The sequence below is a fragment of the Penicillium argentinense genome (genome assembly GCF_028826775.1).
Source record: "Penicillium argentinense strain IBT 30761 chromosome Unknown utg000005l_segment0_segment0, whole genome shotgun sequence".
Taxonomy (NCBI): Eukaryota; Fungi; Ascomycota; class Eurotiomycetes; order Eurotiales; family Aspergillaceae; genus Penicillium; species Penicillium argentinense.
The window spans coordinates 4,462,478-4,477,521 of NW_026622664.1; the positions used below are offsets into that span (position 1 = coordinate 4,462,478).

A 15,044-nucleotide genomic window follows, 5' to 3' on the forward strand; every position below is an offset into this window, starting at 1 on the left:
GGGTATCAATTCCAGTACGCCCATCGTGCGCCGAAAGTATGTTTCAGAACAAAAAAATGCGCCGATCCCAAAGGGTATCACGCAAGAAACAGAAACGTTGCGAAAATTCCAGTACTGGGTTTGGAGTCAAGGGTTCGGAGAACTTTGGCTTTACGCTCTCCATCCCTGCACAAACTCATGAAGACGATCAATCACGACGCCGAAAATAGCATTGACGCTGTCGCCAATGAGCTGCTCGAAATGGCGGATAGCTTCCTCCTCCGACATCTCCAGGTGAAACCGCTCCTTGACCTTCAGCACAGCCTTGTCAGGCTCGACGCGGATATCGGGAATATTTGCATCCACCATAAGGCTGAAGAGGTTCAGGATCAAGTTGGCAGACTTGCGGAGTGTCGTGTACGCCGTGAAGCAGTACTGCTTGAACTGAAGATAGTGAGGAGAAGTAGTGCCACCCATGCCTTCAACCATCTCTTTGCAGAGCTTCATCATTGGCGCGAAGGGCTTGGGGTCGCGACCAAGAATGAACCCGAAGTCGGCATGGAAGAAGTGGCCATCTGGTGCAAGAAGCAGGTTCTCCAGATGGCGATCTCCGACGCCGAGGAGGTAGGTAATCACGCAGTATCCAGCGCAAGATTTGATGTACGTGTCCATCGTTTCCTTGCGAACGCCAAGAGGCTCTCTGTCGTCCGGATTATTCTCCTTCAGATACGCGAGGACGGATTTGTATTCGCTTGAAACGGCGGAGAGGGATTTCGACTCAATGAATTGCACTGCACCCGCCGTAGGGCTTGTGGCAAGGATCCGGTACGGTGTCAACTTCAGATCCAGATTTTCCTTTTGTAGAAGCCGGTCCATGAGAATGATGATTTGAATGACCAGTTGGTCCTGGCGAAGGTCGTCGCCAACCTTAAACAAAAGAGGGTACTTTTTGCCATCGGTCGTCTTGAATGTGATTTGCAGAGGGGACAGGGTCGATTTGAAGACCCTGGATTCGTCCGGGTAGCAGCCGGTGATCAAGACATCAGGATCCAAGGGCAAGGGCAACGGAGGCTCAATTTGGACCAAGTCGTTTTTTGGGTCACGAAGTGATTTCTTCAGTTTTTCAATCTTCACATCGCGAGATTCACGGGAGAAACGAATATCCTTGGCAATCTTCGAGAGAACAGTGATCATTTCGGCTTGTCGCCGAAGAGTCTTCCGATATTCAGCGTGATGCTTCTCCAGCTCTACCATGAAATAGTATTCAACACGTGCGAAGAGTCGGCGATGCGGCGAGATATTATCCGGACCTGCGTCTTCAAATTCAACCATTAGATACCAATGGAGATTGTTGCCGAGTTTGAAATTGTTGGTCGCACGAGTGATGAGGAAATTGGCCAGTGAAGAGTCATGAGCTGCCTCATCGGCGCTGCTTTCGGCATTCTCCTCATACTTCAAGGCCTGGACCAACTGGAGCAGGTAAAGAAGGAGCTCCTCGTCATCCGCCTGTCGAAGCCGGGCCACGGCATAGGAGCGCACCGCAGGATTATCAAATGTGGGGCCCAGGAGCTCCAAAGCATCATCAACGTCAATATCAGTCCATTTAGGGAGGATTTCCACTGCCTGCCGAGATTCTCCCTCGTCGTGCCAATTAACGGATTTGACGAACTTTGTAAGAGCCCGCTTTTCTCGGGTCAAATAGTACCTGAACCTCCATACAAGGTCTTTCTCTTCAGCAGTGAGATCCTGCGTTGGCTCATAAGACACGATTGTGTTCAACTCATCACGATTCTTGGGGTTCGGCTTGAGATCTCGGTCCATAATTCCCGTTCGGTAGCTGCGCATCAAGCGTCGGTGCTTGTCCTCACAAGGGTTTGAAGTCTGCCCTACTTCTGGGTCAAAAATCTTGATACAATCTGCACCATCGCCTTCTCCGATTCCAGGACCAAGCTTGACCTCCGGAACTGGCTTCAGTGTGGAGTTGGGGTGAGCCGGGAGATTCTGAGGGTCACGGTATGATGAGATAGGCGGTGGAGGATAAACATGATCGACCCAGACAATCGGGTGGTTGTACCGCGGGAACTCCACGTACAGGATAAAGTTCTCGTCGTCAATTTCCCCGTCATCAAGATTGTCATCTTCGTCTCCCCCGCTAGCCTTCTCTTCCTTTGCGGCTCGCAAAAGAATGTCTCTTTTCCGAGCAGCTTCTTCAGCTTCAATCTTGAGCTTCTCCAGTCGACGAAAGACCAACTGGTCCAGCCAATCAATTCGAGGAATCTCTCCCATTTCGTGCTTCTTGATCTGACCCTCAACCCGCTCCAGTTCCTCTTCCTCCGCCGAGAGATCGGTGGCACGACGAGTCCGTTGTTCTTGTCGCTTTGGAGGTGGTGTAAATGGTGTGCTTGTAGGCGAATAGCCATCTGCCTCCTTGTGACGGTAGATCTTGCACTTGTGCCGCCCCATCTTTAATCTGGCCTCCTCACCATCATCAAATAGCGGGATCGTTGTTCCACCGAAAGGGACATCGTGGCTCTTATCTCCTGCTAGTGGAGACAGATCCCAAATAGTGATGGCTAGTTGACAGCGACGCGCAGCATGCTTAAGTGGCATGGGCATTTGCAGCCATTCGTTCCATGTTCGGCTGGTTTTGAATGCCTTGTACGCAGTCTGCATAGGCACGCCGAGTGGCTTCGAATCTGACCATATTTGCACAGACACGAAAAGGTCGGAAACAGGGTTCTGACAAGACCCGAGATACTTCAATTCCGGATTCTTGAGAAGACGAGAATTGGGGATCGGCTTCTGCTTGCCTTCGAGAGTCCCGCTATAGCACTGTTAGTCGGTACGACACGCATTTCTTTCAATCTTTCGAGAGCACACTTACATCTTGATGCGCACAGGCAGATCGATGTCTCTGGACAGATAAAATGTGAAGCTATCCATGGTCGTGTCCCAGCTCTCCGTGCTTGGAGTTGTGGACCTCGAGGCGTTGTTGTCCGGGCGGGGAGCTAGGCCTGATGGCGGCCAGTCAGTGGGGATACTTACATTTTCTGACTCAGCCATGATAACAGCACGTGATGCAGATTTGGTCACGTGGTTTTGTTTTCACACACTTGAATACGAAAGATCTGGCGTTTACCAGTGATGTAGCTGTTTAAGATTGTTCGGGGAGCGAGAGAAGGTCTGCTCATTGTGGTACGAAATAAATGCGGCCCTAAATTTCACAGAGTCTATGAGAATAGGCTACCCCATTGAAGTGAAAGATTTAACATATGATGACTCGCTCGCCGCACTAAACTACATCATGAAACTTTTGTACCTTCGAATTTTCATATTGGAACATTCATGTAAGAAGCTTTGCTATTGATACTGCCAACTTTATATGAATTCCTAGTAACAATCTGACGCCCTGACTGCCTGAGGGCCCCACCAGCAGTCCCATCAACACGGTCACGTGCAGACACGCGCACCGGACGCGACGGGCGACGAGGATGGAATTCGACCTCTCAAACTTTCGGAATACGGTGTATCGACCAGTGAATTAAAGATATAGTCGGATTCTTCCACCAAAAGCAACCGTCCATATTCACTTCGTTTGGGCTTTCTTTGTTTTCCCCTGGCATATTAATCTGGCGCCTTTCAGCGCCAATCGACTATGGCGCCAATTCCTCTCTCCCAGCTTGACGAACCTCTTGCGCAAAGATCCCCTCCCATATCTCCCTCCTCGTCCTCTGATAAAGAAAACCCTCGACCACGAAGCGCTACAAAGCGCACTTCCATCCAGATGGCACCTCCCAGCTCCGGCAAACGCCGCCGCCTCACAGATCGGGCTGCCGACCAGTCGCAGGGGCCCGCATCCCAACGCGCCGGAGGAAACAAGTACTACGACCCTGATCAGGATCCAGAGGAGCGACGGGCGAATGTGAAGAAATACCGTGAGCTGGAGAGGGACGTCAAAGGTATGTACTATGTTTCCATATCACCCCATTTGCGCAACCATGAAGCCATGGAAGCTAGTCATCTAACAATCTTTAGACTCGCGCACCGAGTTCCTCCAGTCAGGAAATGACGGACTCCTCAAGATCGTCGAGGGAGCGAACCGCATCTTCGCCAATGTCAAGCACCCGAATGACGCTACCTTCGACTCGCGCCTCCTGGTCAATGCAGCCGACCTTTCTCACAAGAAAACCTCCCAGCTTGTTGTCGGTGACACTAGTACCGGTATCGATGTGGATGAATTCGTTTCGAAATGTATTTCCTTCATGCGACGCGGGCCCGAGTCGACCGCCCTCCCTACGGCGACACAGCAACGCCGCCGCCATCGCCGAAGCCAGAGGGACCCCAACGCGAGCGATGATGACGAAGAAGGCGATGCGATGAACTGGGACTGGCTTGGACGAGCCGCCTGCCTACCTTTCAGTGGACGTCCGGCCGTGTCGGGTTTCCTGTTGGGCCCGCTGTCTGTCGAGAAGCGCTCGCGTCAATTCAAGGAGCGCAGTCAACATGAGCGCATTGACCCCTCCAAGGCGATTCAGCCTCAGGACCTACAACAGCGGGATCTTGGAGAACAGGAGAGCTTCAACCTCACGGAGATATGCTCTGACATCAATCATCGCCTCGCAGAGACAATCACAGAGCGGGAGAAAGAGGTCGACGAGAAGCTCAATCGGTTGTCAGGGGAGCCAACGCCCGAAGTTGTGCAGAAAGTCATGGATGAGAGTGGTATCGCAGATAACGGCGGGATCCCTTTTTTCTCCTTCTGCATCAACCCCCACTCTTTTGGTCAAAGCGTCGAGAATCTGTTCTATGTCAGCTTCTTGGTTCGCGACGGCAACGCTGGAATTAGTACAGACTCTCGCGGTCTGCCGACCCTTCGTATGTTGTCCCAGCCCGATGTCTATCGCACATCATGCTAATCATTAGATGCTACAGATTCTGCCCAGCCCTATGCGCCTAGCGAAGCCGTGCGAAGGGGAATCCACAAGCATCAGGCCATTTTCCATCTGGACTTTGACAACTGGCGAGAGATCATTGATGTTTTCGGCATCAAGGAGTGCATCATCCCCCACCGCGAGGAGAAAGAGTCTACCAGCGCTACCTGGTACGGCTAGAGGGCCGTTTTCAATGCTTCCCTGAAATTGTTTATGACCGCCATGATACCCCGTGAATTAATTTTGAAGAGATCGTAAATATTGGCATTCATTTGTTTATATTTCTTCGTGTGTTTCCTGCACTAGTGGACTTTGTATTACGTAGAATTGCCTACTATGTATCGTGTAGTATATTCGGTGTTCTGCAGCCAGTTGGACGAATGGCTTGGTGGAGCTGGCCCGAGCCGTCGATAAGCCGGCCGCACGTCATCGCCGTCGCAGTTGCAAGCTCCATCGCTCCTCCCTCTTGCCCCTCCCCAATCCCTGCCGCTCTACGCTCTCTTACAGCAGCCCTCGCAACCCCTTCGCCTCTCGAGATTTGAAAATCTTTGAGCTCTCCCAGCCATTTCCGCAAAGCTCCAGTCTGTCGCTGGTAACTGAGACATTCAACGCCAGGGACAGCGCATCCGAGCTACCGAGGCTGCGCAAGAGCTCCCAAAATGCCTCAGCTCTTCCCCTTCAACCCGTCGGAGACGATGGTGATCCGCAATGTCACTCCTAATATCGTCACCATGAGTCTGCCATTTGCACGATTCGGCATCATGCGATTCGGCGGCCGAGGGACGCTAGGTGAGTCGCAAACACCCTTACAGAGCTAGAGGGCTGGCGCATGCCAGCTAAAGTCTTTTTTTGCTCTTGACTCCCCCACGATACTGTCTAAGCTCAAGCTGACCACTCCTTGCGTGGCACAGTCAAACTCTCCACGGGTTCCCTCGCCGTTATCTCCCCCGTCAGCCTCACCCCGGAAGTCCGCGCCAAAGTCGAATCGCTGGGCGGCAACGTCAAGTACATCGCTGCGCCCGATCTCCAACACCACCTGAACATCACTGCCTGGAAGAAGGCCTTTCCGCAGGCGAAAATCCTTGCGCCCGAAGGTCTCTGGGAGAAGCGCCAATCCAACCCCGAGTTCCGTGAGACGCAGTTCCAGCATGTGTTCAAGAAAGATGCGGCGCCGCCGATGATCTCGGAGGAGTGGCATGCTGAGTTTGAAACCGAGTATGTGCATGGTCACGGCTCGCGCGAGCTCGTCTTCCTGCACAAGCCTTCGCGCACGGTCATCGAGGCCGATCTGCTCTTTAATCTGCCTGCCAACGAGCAGTACTCCAAGACTGAAGATAAGGAGCCGATGAACTTTGCGACAAAACTGGTGCTCCCTCTACTCTCGAGCTCTTCTTATCCCGCTACTGGCCAGCGACGCTTTGCTTGGTATATTCTGTCATCTCACGACCGCACTGCTTTCACCGAGTCTGTTCGGCGAATTGCGCGCTGGGATTTCGATCGGCTAATCCCATGCCATGGAGATGTCATTGAGACGAGTGCCAAGTCCGTGTTTCAGAACGTGATGGCTTGGTTCCTGCGAGAGGATTCGAAGCATGTCTGAGATGCCTGCGCACCCTGCTGGGGACGAGTTTCTGAGTGATGACGATGACGTGATGATTCTTCCTAACCGCGGTCTTCATTTTTCTTCGATGTAACCTATTTCGTAGCGAGAAGGCGGGTTCTTGTGGTGTCTCGCGCTCTGGGGGTTGGAGTTGGGTGTGTTGAACTTCGTATCATTATTTTTGTAAGCTAAGAATATAACTACCTATTGACAACGACCTTCAGGGATAATCAAGAATTCCAAAATAGAAATAGAAATAGGCAGCTTCATAACCATTGCTTTTTCCTCGGAGCACCGCCCGATGCCGAGTCGCGGTGGGGAACTGACATCGCCTCAGCCACCCGAGTGTACATCTAAAAATGCTTCTGTGCAGTCGATCGTTCGTGCATGTCGAAAAGGCCACTGCGAGGAACCAATGCAGAGTCCATTGCAGACGGCACCGCTTGCCGAGATCAGAATAACGACCTGCGAGAGTGCCATCATACAATGCTAACAATGGTTTGTCCCCGCGTCATAGGGCTGAATTTGAATGGCAGGCAAGGGCACCGCGACCTTGCTCTCAGCATCCACTCCTCACGACATCCGACACCACTACCCGCTTACCACTGCCTCTGGGGCTCTCTAGTCTCCCCACCGTGCCTGGCACAGTGGATACCCTTGCAAATGGACTCATCGCACCTCTGCAGGTGGGAAGGCCTGAGCCCAGGCTGCAATGATCGTCGTGAGCCAACATCGTCAATAGCGCCAGCGATCGGCAACGGCCACGGGATCAGCCACACACGTCCAGTACATTCCTGACTGGATGATGATTAATCTACGCCGCCAGCGCATCACACGCGCGATTCGTGTGAAGCCGCGTCGAAGTCCTCGGGGAGTAGCCATCCCCGGCTAAGCCATCAGAAGACAGGGGTGGCCCAGTGAAACATGTACGACTGGCCAGAAAGGCGGGCAGAAACAAGACAATTCACCCTCCGATCATCTCCTGGGCCGGGTTTCTGACAGGACCATGCGTCAGTGAGCTCCTTGCTCCGATCGAAGAAAGCTCAAGCCACACGAACTACATCAGCGGCGGTCGGTGGGCCAAAGAAAGGTCTAGGATCCGTCTTGGAGGGAAAGACTAATCCTCTCGGTGCGTTCCCAAGGGATTCTGGCGTGAGGTTGGGCCTCGACGTAAAAGTGATGCATGGTGTCCAATGGTGTACCCACCTGTCTCGCGACTTCCCGGTGTCTTCAAAGGCATCTCGGCTGCAGATTAGCTGCTTCGAGAGAGGATCTGATGACATCAGCTGGGGGATGGAGTCTGCAGGGTGTGTCTGACTTGGTGCTTTCTGGATGCTGCCCTTTTTTCCTGCAAATTAATAATTGCATTTATTTTTGGTGTATGCTTTGTGATCGGCTGGCACATAGTGTTGTGGGCCCTTGCTTAAGAGGCGGGTCTCTCCCTCGTTCGCTCGGAATCTGCCTGCCTGTGTGACAATCACCCGACCCTTTATATACCTCCTTCTGTCCCCGCGAACTTCTGCACTTCGAGTTCAAGTTTCAAGCTTCCTGCATCAGCTCATCCAACCCCAGAGTTCTCTCATCAGTGCATTCTGCTTGCTATATTTACGGACTAGTTGAAGCCACGTTCGATATACTTCATCATGCCTGTCGTTTCGCGTCTTGCATCCATTCCCCTCCGCATTGCGGAGATCGCCTTTGCTGCGGTATGTCTATCCTCTACATGCACCTCCGCCGACATGCGACATGGTTCTAATTTCCAACGTCATAGGTCGTCGCGGGTATCATTGGCCACTACCTCCACTCGTTCAATGAGATCGAGCCCTGGCCGCAAGCTCGCTGGATCTACACCGAAGTCATCGCCGGTGTGTCCATACTATTCGGTTTGATATGGTTGATTCCCTTCTCCTCCGGCTTCTTCTCTTGGCCTCGTATGTTCCCGCAAAAGCCTCTATTCTCAAGTATACACCCTTTCTAACATGGAATCTAGTCGATGTTCTCATCTCCTTTGCCTGGTTTGCTGCCTTCGGTGTCCTTGTCGACGCTATCCACCAACTGCCCTGCGGTAGCATCTGGTCCTGGCACTTCCGTGGTAATAACATGTGTACTCGTTGGAAGGCTGCTGAGGCATTCAGCTTCCTGTCCGCTATCATCTGGCTCGTCTCTGCTCTCGTGGTGAGTACCCATTTCACCTCTCAGTCCAAACAATTCAGAATCCTAACCAATAAAACAGGGTCTGTGGTTCACTTTCCGCAAGCGTGACTCCGCCGAGGGCAGTGGCCGCCGTTGGGGCCGCAAGCGCGGCGCTGATGCCGCTTAAATATGCAAGACAATTTTACAAGCAACCGGACTCCTCAATAATCTGGATCAACACATCCATTCACGCTCCAGCGAGTTATCTGGGTGTCGCTCTTGCTTGGCGCACTTTATGCAACTTACGGTGAATCCCGGTAGTTTCATGATTACTTTTGACCTTCTCGTCGCATTCTCCTCATGATAATGGGGCAAACGAATTACGACTTACGTTGATACCCTTGGTGGAACTCATGACTTGGTGTTGGTTTTGATGTTATGTGTTATGATTGTCACTCGTTACGATAAATTTATGTATGAAAAAACAATTATATGAAAGATCTACTGATATATCAAGACATTTCCTCAGCTCGACATTTGCTGTAGACAATCTGCAGCCGACTTCATTTTCGTGAAGTCTGCCTTTCTGGAATCGATGTCAGCGCAGACCCGAGATGCAGACATGGAATTGCCTATGCAGAAATTTGTGACTTGACTGTGGTCGCACCGCTCTGAATATGCACAGCTACCCACAGGTATGCACTTACGGTGCAGCCGATACGGTGCTGCATCCAGGATATGGGACAATATGAGAGTGCGATTTCTCTAGATCTGGGAGCGCACATACGCAGAGCGGCACCGGTTTAATTATCTCACTTTCTCTGTTAGCTTCACTTTGTCCCTTCAACATGATGCTAGACGAAGATACGATCATCAGCGCCATCTTATGACCATAATACCGATCGTAGTGCCCGTCATTATAATGATCATTACCATAAATACTACCAGCATCATTATCATCATCACCATCATCATCATCATCATGGCCATGCTCACCTCAATCATCAACATCAGATCATCAGAGTTGTGTTTGTCATCAAGATCATTATCCTTTCTTGCGTCGTTGTCCTGGTCACTAGTGGACCTAACGCATCTCAAAGAGGTTTTTTTGGAGGGTACGTCAATGCCGTAGCATATAGTTTTACCAGTGCCTGCTTCAGTCCTTTTGAAGAGGTATGTAGGCCACAAGTATGAATGCTCGAGCAAGGCGTATCTCGGAACCAGACTGGAGGAAATCCAATTCCGTCAAACACAATCTGGTAAGTCTCAACATCCTTCACGGTAATCTAGCGTATAACACCATATTAGCGTCTTCAGTCTTCAAGATCAGAAGGAGTCACAACAATTGCCCACGCACATGAATAATTATATCAATTACTGTCCAGGGAACTTCCACGGGGGTAGGATCGATCGCAGCCACACAATCACCAATAGTCCTGAGCTTAGAAAGTCGTTCGACAACCCGGCCAAACACCTCACATATTTCTACCTCAGATCCTTCTCGCTTTTTGAATTTCCAGTACGCTGACAAGAACTCTTTCTGCTTCTCCTAGGCGCTGGATAACACGATTTGGAGGCCGATAGACTCTTGTTTTCGAGCTCGAATCTTCCTTCGATGTTTTTCGTCGAGTTGCTGAATTGCTTCTTAAATATCTGCCCCCAAAAAAGTCGAACAATTTATCGGCAAAGCAAGAAATTTATTCAACTCTGGATGACGCCTTCTTCTTCTCTTCCCCGTTTGTCAACTCGTATGTGTGTTCACGCTGATAATTTCTTCCCTTGCCATCGACAAGCCCCACGCTGGTGATTATTGGTGTGACGTGTCAGTGGAATCCTGGCCAACCCATGTGATCATGCATTCATACCTATGTACTATTGTTTGCTACAAGTTACCAGCATATGTAAGCATTCCTGCTCCTGTTCGGGAGCGGCTACCTGCCGCTTTGCGGGTGATCCTTGTGATAGGATAAGCGCCCGAGTTCCTCGCACAGCCCCGCCCAGGCAGCCTTGCCCTCAATCAAACCCCACTACTGTCTCCAACCCAGTATTTTGATCTGACTGCCATCGCGTGCTTATCGTTTTAATAAAGAAGCACTTCGCCCTACGACGTGATTAACACTCACAGCTCTCTAGATGGCTGCGCAGGATACCTATTGCAAGTCTTGCCCGAGGGTAAATGTTTCACGGTGGAAACAAGGTCAATTTCTCATTCTACCAAATAATTTCGAACCGAAAGCTGACATCGAACCAAAGGTCATGAATGGGAAAGCCAAGATGCGTACCTGAGTGAACTACAGGAGCCCGCTCATATATTGTCGGCCGACACACAAGTTTTCCTAATGTTTGTCAGCTCCGGACCATCTGGAACAAGGACTTGTCTAAATGCCCCCGTCGTGAAGTCTTGCAAAAGCAAATAGTATCCGGTCTTGTAAAGAATGTCGAAAAAATCTGTCCGCTATTCTCCACATGCCATCATTATGGTGGGAGGATTATGTGAGAAGCTCAAATGGCTTCTTCGGGTCTGAAACGACTCGAGAGCCAGGCACTGAGGGCCTCAGTGAGCAATCCACACTTGAGACGAAACGAAAGGGATCCTCTAATGAGAAAACTTAAAGATACATGGGCATTCTTCGAAACAAAACTTCTCGATAGGAACATGTGCTATTACTGGTGGAAATTCAACATCTTTACTCGACATACGCAAGCGACGAATCAGACCGGTATCCTCATGTTCGACACAGAGGAATTCCGACCGTTCGTCATGGAATCCGAAAATGGAAAGACACATTTCGCACATTTGAGAGACCCCCTTTGGATGTACACTCATGCTTTGGAGCGAGTCGCGCAATTCAGCGAAAAGGCTGTTTGGAACATACGCGACCAAGTACGGATGAAAGAAAAAGAAGTGAAAACAGATTATCGCCGACTCCACCACGATGTTGCGCGGCATGCGTACCATGTCTCTGAATCCCTGGATGTTACTGTGAACACCTTGGACCATATTTTGAGGTACCACGAGAGCCATATCGGGCCGAAGCGGGCAGACTCCGATCTATATGGTAAAGAAGTATCTGTCGAGGTATGGGAAGATGTGCACGCCCGGCTCGCATTTTTCCAGAGCTATTTCGCCAGCCTCCGCCATCGGTCAGTGGCAAACGAGAAGCGAGTCCACAATGAGATAGCGTTGAGTTTTAATATGGGTGCCCAGGACAATGCGGCTATCACTGTGGAGATCAGCCGAGCGACCAAAGAAGATAGCGGGACTATGAAAACCCTTTCCTTGGTCACTCTTACCTTTCTACCGCCAACTTTCATTTGCGCAGTTTTCAGCATGTCTTTTTTCAACTACGCTGACTCGGGTTGGCGAGTGTCTGAGAAAATTTGGATATATTGGGCGTTTGCTATCCCTACGACGCTCGTGTGTGTTCTGATATGGTACGGGTGGACCAAGATATTTCCAGGGGACAGCAATGAGCAGGGCATTGAACGGCGACCAACGATTAGACTATCTGATATGCCCTAGAGATGGGCATTCTATTGTGGACTGAGTTGTTTGCGCTAGTTATAAAAGAAGCCATCATCTTTCATCTGTTCAAATGTCGAGACTCGAGACCGAAGTAGCTCCGGCGGGAATATGCTAAAAATGATGGCATGTCATATTCTCACTGAATCAATGGAAGTGCTACCGCCGCACGCCTCCCAATTCAGTTGATTAATTTCCTAAATCCTATTTGTCAAGTTGGCGACTAGGAGCCTCTAGTAGTGTCAACGGCAGAATGCTAAGATGGGCGGTAACGCATCTTCCTGCATCTCCTTCCGGGTACTTTAGACGAGTCCAACCAGCTCCAGCGGCGACAAGAGACGGACCAACAAGATCAGCGCAAGCACAAATTGAAACAGCACTTGAAACATCCACAATGGCAGGTTCAGCAATACTCGTCGATCATCACGCCAGATGACTAAGGCGCCAATCTGGATCCGCCCATACATTTAGCAGCTTGGCAAGATGGACCCTCCTGAAAGGTCCACGTCTCCTCGAGACACATTTTCGACCTCGAAAATCCGTGTCCAAATATGCAGTCGCATGTGGCTGCCGGCGACCAAGGGGGCAACTCCCCACTACTCGCACATCCGACTACCAGCCTGACTGCCGCACAAGAGACGCGATATACAGACGCAGAGCCCCAGCGCGGCGCGCGCGAGCCTCGTTTTAGCGGCGACTCCATTGGGGCCGACATAGAGCTGGGCAATGTCCCATTGCTGCCGGACGACTTCGACCAGCGCCGTGACTCGCAGGATTCGCTGTCGGATTTGGATTACCAGCAGCAGGACCTGCCAAGTACTCGTACTCGTCGCGACCCGGAGTTTGATTGTTCGAGCTCCTGGCTATTTCTTCAGTGGCTCCGCGGGCCGGTGCCGCCGCATATCTACCACATTGAGCCGTCATTCCCGAAATGGCAGGCTGCGCCGGCGCGTCTGGTTGATCGCTGGGTGAAACCAAGAGCCGCCAAGATCGCTTTGTTGGTCGCCGCGGTCGTGGTTTGGATCGCCGTGTTCTTCTCGCTCGTCAAGGCTTCGATTGCGGACCAGGAAGTGCTGGGATATGGCCAACCGGTCAAGCTTTCGTGCCACGCGCGCTTGTGGTACGTCAATCACACCTTAACGTCCGGCCTCAATTAAATTCTCCGGTATTAACAACTCCCCAAAAGGAGCAACGCCACAGACTGCGGGTTGAATGGAGACCTGTGCCGTCCATTTGATGATCAGTCGTTTGCGTTTCGCTGCCCATCTGGTTGTTCTGCTGCCATTCTCCTTGAACCCTATAATGTAGGCGCCGAGGAATATAACTACCGACCTTTGGTCATCGGTGGCAAGGCTTTCCGGAACAACGGCCCCATGAGCGGACACTATCGTGGCGACTCGTCAATCTGCGCGTCGGCCCTGCATGCAGGAGTCATCGATGACGCGACAGGCGGGTGCGGCATCCTGCATCGCACGGGTCTGCAGGATAAGTTCGTGAATGTATCGAAGCACGGCATCGACAGTATCGATTTCCAATCGAATTTCCCCATGTCCTTCAAGGTGACCCGGCAGGCGACTTCATCGGGGTCGAGTGACGCCAAGCTTGTCGAATGCTCCGACATTCGCTGGTCCCTGTTTGCATTCACACTGGTTGTGACTGTTATCCTTTCGATGACAGTCACATCTGCACCAGCCTTCTACGCCTCGATGTTCTTCATAGTGTGGTTCCAGGTGGCCATGGCCTCCGACCCACCGACATCCGGCTATTACGGCCTGATCTCCATGGGAGTAGGTCGATTTCTCCCAGGCGCATTCGTAGGATTCGTCCTTTACTACTTCTGCATCTGGCGCACACTCAAGAATCTCGATGCCCACATCGACAAAACAGTTCTCTGGCTAGGCGGCTGCTGGGTCGGCGCGCTCAATACCGACACCTTTGACCGCATTCCCATTTCTCGTCTGACACCCCACGACCTCGAACAACAGCCCGGCGCTATCCCGGCCCTTATAATTATCGTCGGCCTATTAGTAGGCATTACCTTCCTCCAAGCCTTCGGCTTCCGCCGCGAAGGCCGCTTCTTCCCGATGCTGCGCGTCTACGCAGCTCTCGTCTTGGGCGTCCTCATCCTCGTCGCCGTGCCGAAAATGAACCTTCGCATCCACCACTACATTCTCTCCCTCCTCCTGATTCCTGGAACAACCCTTCAAACCCGTCCTAGTCTTCTCTTCCAGGGTATCCTAGTGGGGCTTTTCATCAACGGGATTGCCCGATGGGGCTTCGACTCGATCCTCCAAACGCCTGCAGCCCTCCTTGACGGTGGCAAGATGGGAACAATCCCTCCAAAAGTCGACCCGCCTCAAATCCCAGACCTGAACCACGTGGTATTCAATTTCCCTGAACTTCCTCCCAACGTCGATGGTCTTGGTGTCATCATCAATGACGTCTTGCGCTACCAGGAGTTCAGGCCCAAGGATAGTCATACTGTACCCCCGCTGGACTGGAAGCGTGAACATATCGCTCAAGAAGAATATTTCCGGTTTGGCTATGTTCACACTAACGCTTTGGGCGGTGTTTGGTATGAGGACTTTTCGGAGGCTGCGACCTGGCGGGCTACGGGTCAGTATGTCATTCCGGGGTACAATTATACAATGTCAGCATCTACCGATGAGTAGGGTGCTCGCTTGGGTAAATATTGCGTTTTGGTTAGACAAGATTGTAGCATAGCACACGGGGATTGGCACATAAAATTAGAAATTCACATTGTTTGACTGCTTACTATCTCTGGGGAGGTTTGCAGATACACTGAATGCATGCGGGCATGGATCATAAGAGACAAATCATCCCAGCCCTCGGACAGATAAGTCCTCTCATTCAACCC

The 15,044-nt window shown here is 51.4% G+C and overlaps 6 protein-coding genes across 6 annotated transcripts; 5 read left to right on the top strand and 1 right to left on the bottom strand.

The window, feature by feature from the left end:
* Positions 1–150: 150 nt before the first annotated feature.
* On the bottom strand, positions 151–2,922 carry N7532_006455 (phosphatidylinositol 3-kinase VPS34; the record flags this gene model as incomplete). The annotated part of the gene is made up of 2 exons (XM_056618949.1): positions 151–2,803; positions 2,864–2,922. The coding sequence occupies 2 exons, from the start codon at positions 2,920–2,922 to the stop codon at positions 151–153; spliced, it is 2,712 nt and encodes a 903-aa protein (XP_056475108.1).
* A 712-nt stretch (positions 2,923–3,634) lies between these two features.
* N7532_006456 (nuclear protein Qri2/Nse4) lies at positions 3,635–5,090 on the top strand (the record flags this gene model as incomplete). Its single annotated transcript, XM_056618950.1, has 3 exons — positions 3,635–3,938; positions 4,015–4,854; positions 4,912–5,090. 3 exons carry the CDS (start codon positions 3,635–3,637, stop codon positions 5,088–5,090), a joined length of 1,323 nt encoding a protein of 440 aa, XP_056475109.1.
* Positions 5,091–5,569: 479 nt separating this feature from the next.
* N7532_006457 (uncharacterized protein) lies at positions 5,570–6,510 on the top strand (the record flags this gene model as incomplete). Its single annotated transcript, XM_056618951.1, has 2 exons — positions 5,570–5,699; positions 5,822–6,510. The coding sequence occupies 2 exons, from the start codon at positions 5,570–5,572 to the stop codon at positions 6,508–6,510; spliced, it is 819 nt and encodes a 272-aa protein (XP_056475110.1).
* A 1,643-nt stretch (positions 6,511–8,153) lies between these two features.
* N7532_006458 (MARVEL domain-containing protein) lies at positions 8,154–8,830 on the top strand (the record flags this gene model as incomplete). Its single annotated transcript, XM_056618952.1, has 4 exons — positions 8,154–8,216; positions 8,282–8,441; positions 8,501–8,685; positions 8,744–8,830. The coding sequence occupies 4 exons, from the start codon at positions 8,154–8,156 to the stop codon at positions 8,828–8,830; spliced, it is 495 nt and encodes a 164-aa protein (XP_056475111.1).
* Positions 8,831–11,109: 2,279 nt separating this feature from the next.
* N7532_006459 (uncharacterized protein) lies at positions 11,110–12,166 on the top strand (the record flags this gene model as incomplete). Its single annotated transcript, XM_056618953.1, has 2 exons — positions 11,110–11,200; positions 11,259–12,166. The coding sequence occupies 2 exons, from the start codon at positions 11,110–11,112 to the stop codon at positions 12,164–12,166; spliced, it is 999 nt and encodes a 332-aa protein (XP_056475112.1).
* A 551-nt stretch (positions 12,167–12,717) lies between these two features.
* N7532_006460 (uncharacterized protein) lies at positions 12,718–14,838 on the top strand (the record flags this gene model as incomplete). The annotated part of the gene is made up of 2 exons (XM_056618954.1): positions 12,718–13,286; positions 13,353–14,838. The coding sequence occupies 2 exons, from the start codon at positions 12,718–12,720 to the stop codon at positions 14,836–14,838; spliced, it is 2,055 nt and encodes a 684-aa protein (XP_056475113.1).
* Between the last annotated feature and the right edge of the window lie 206 nt (positions 14,839–15,044).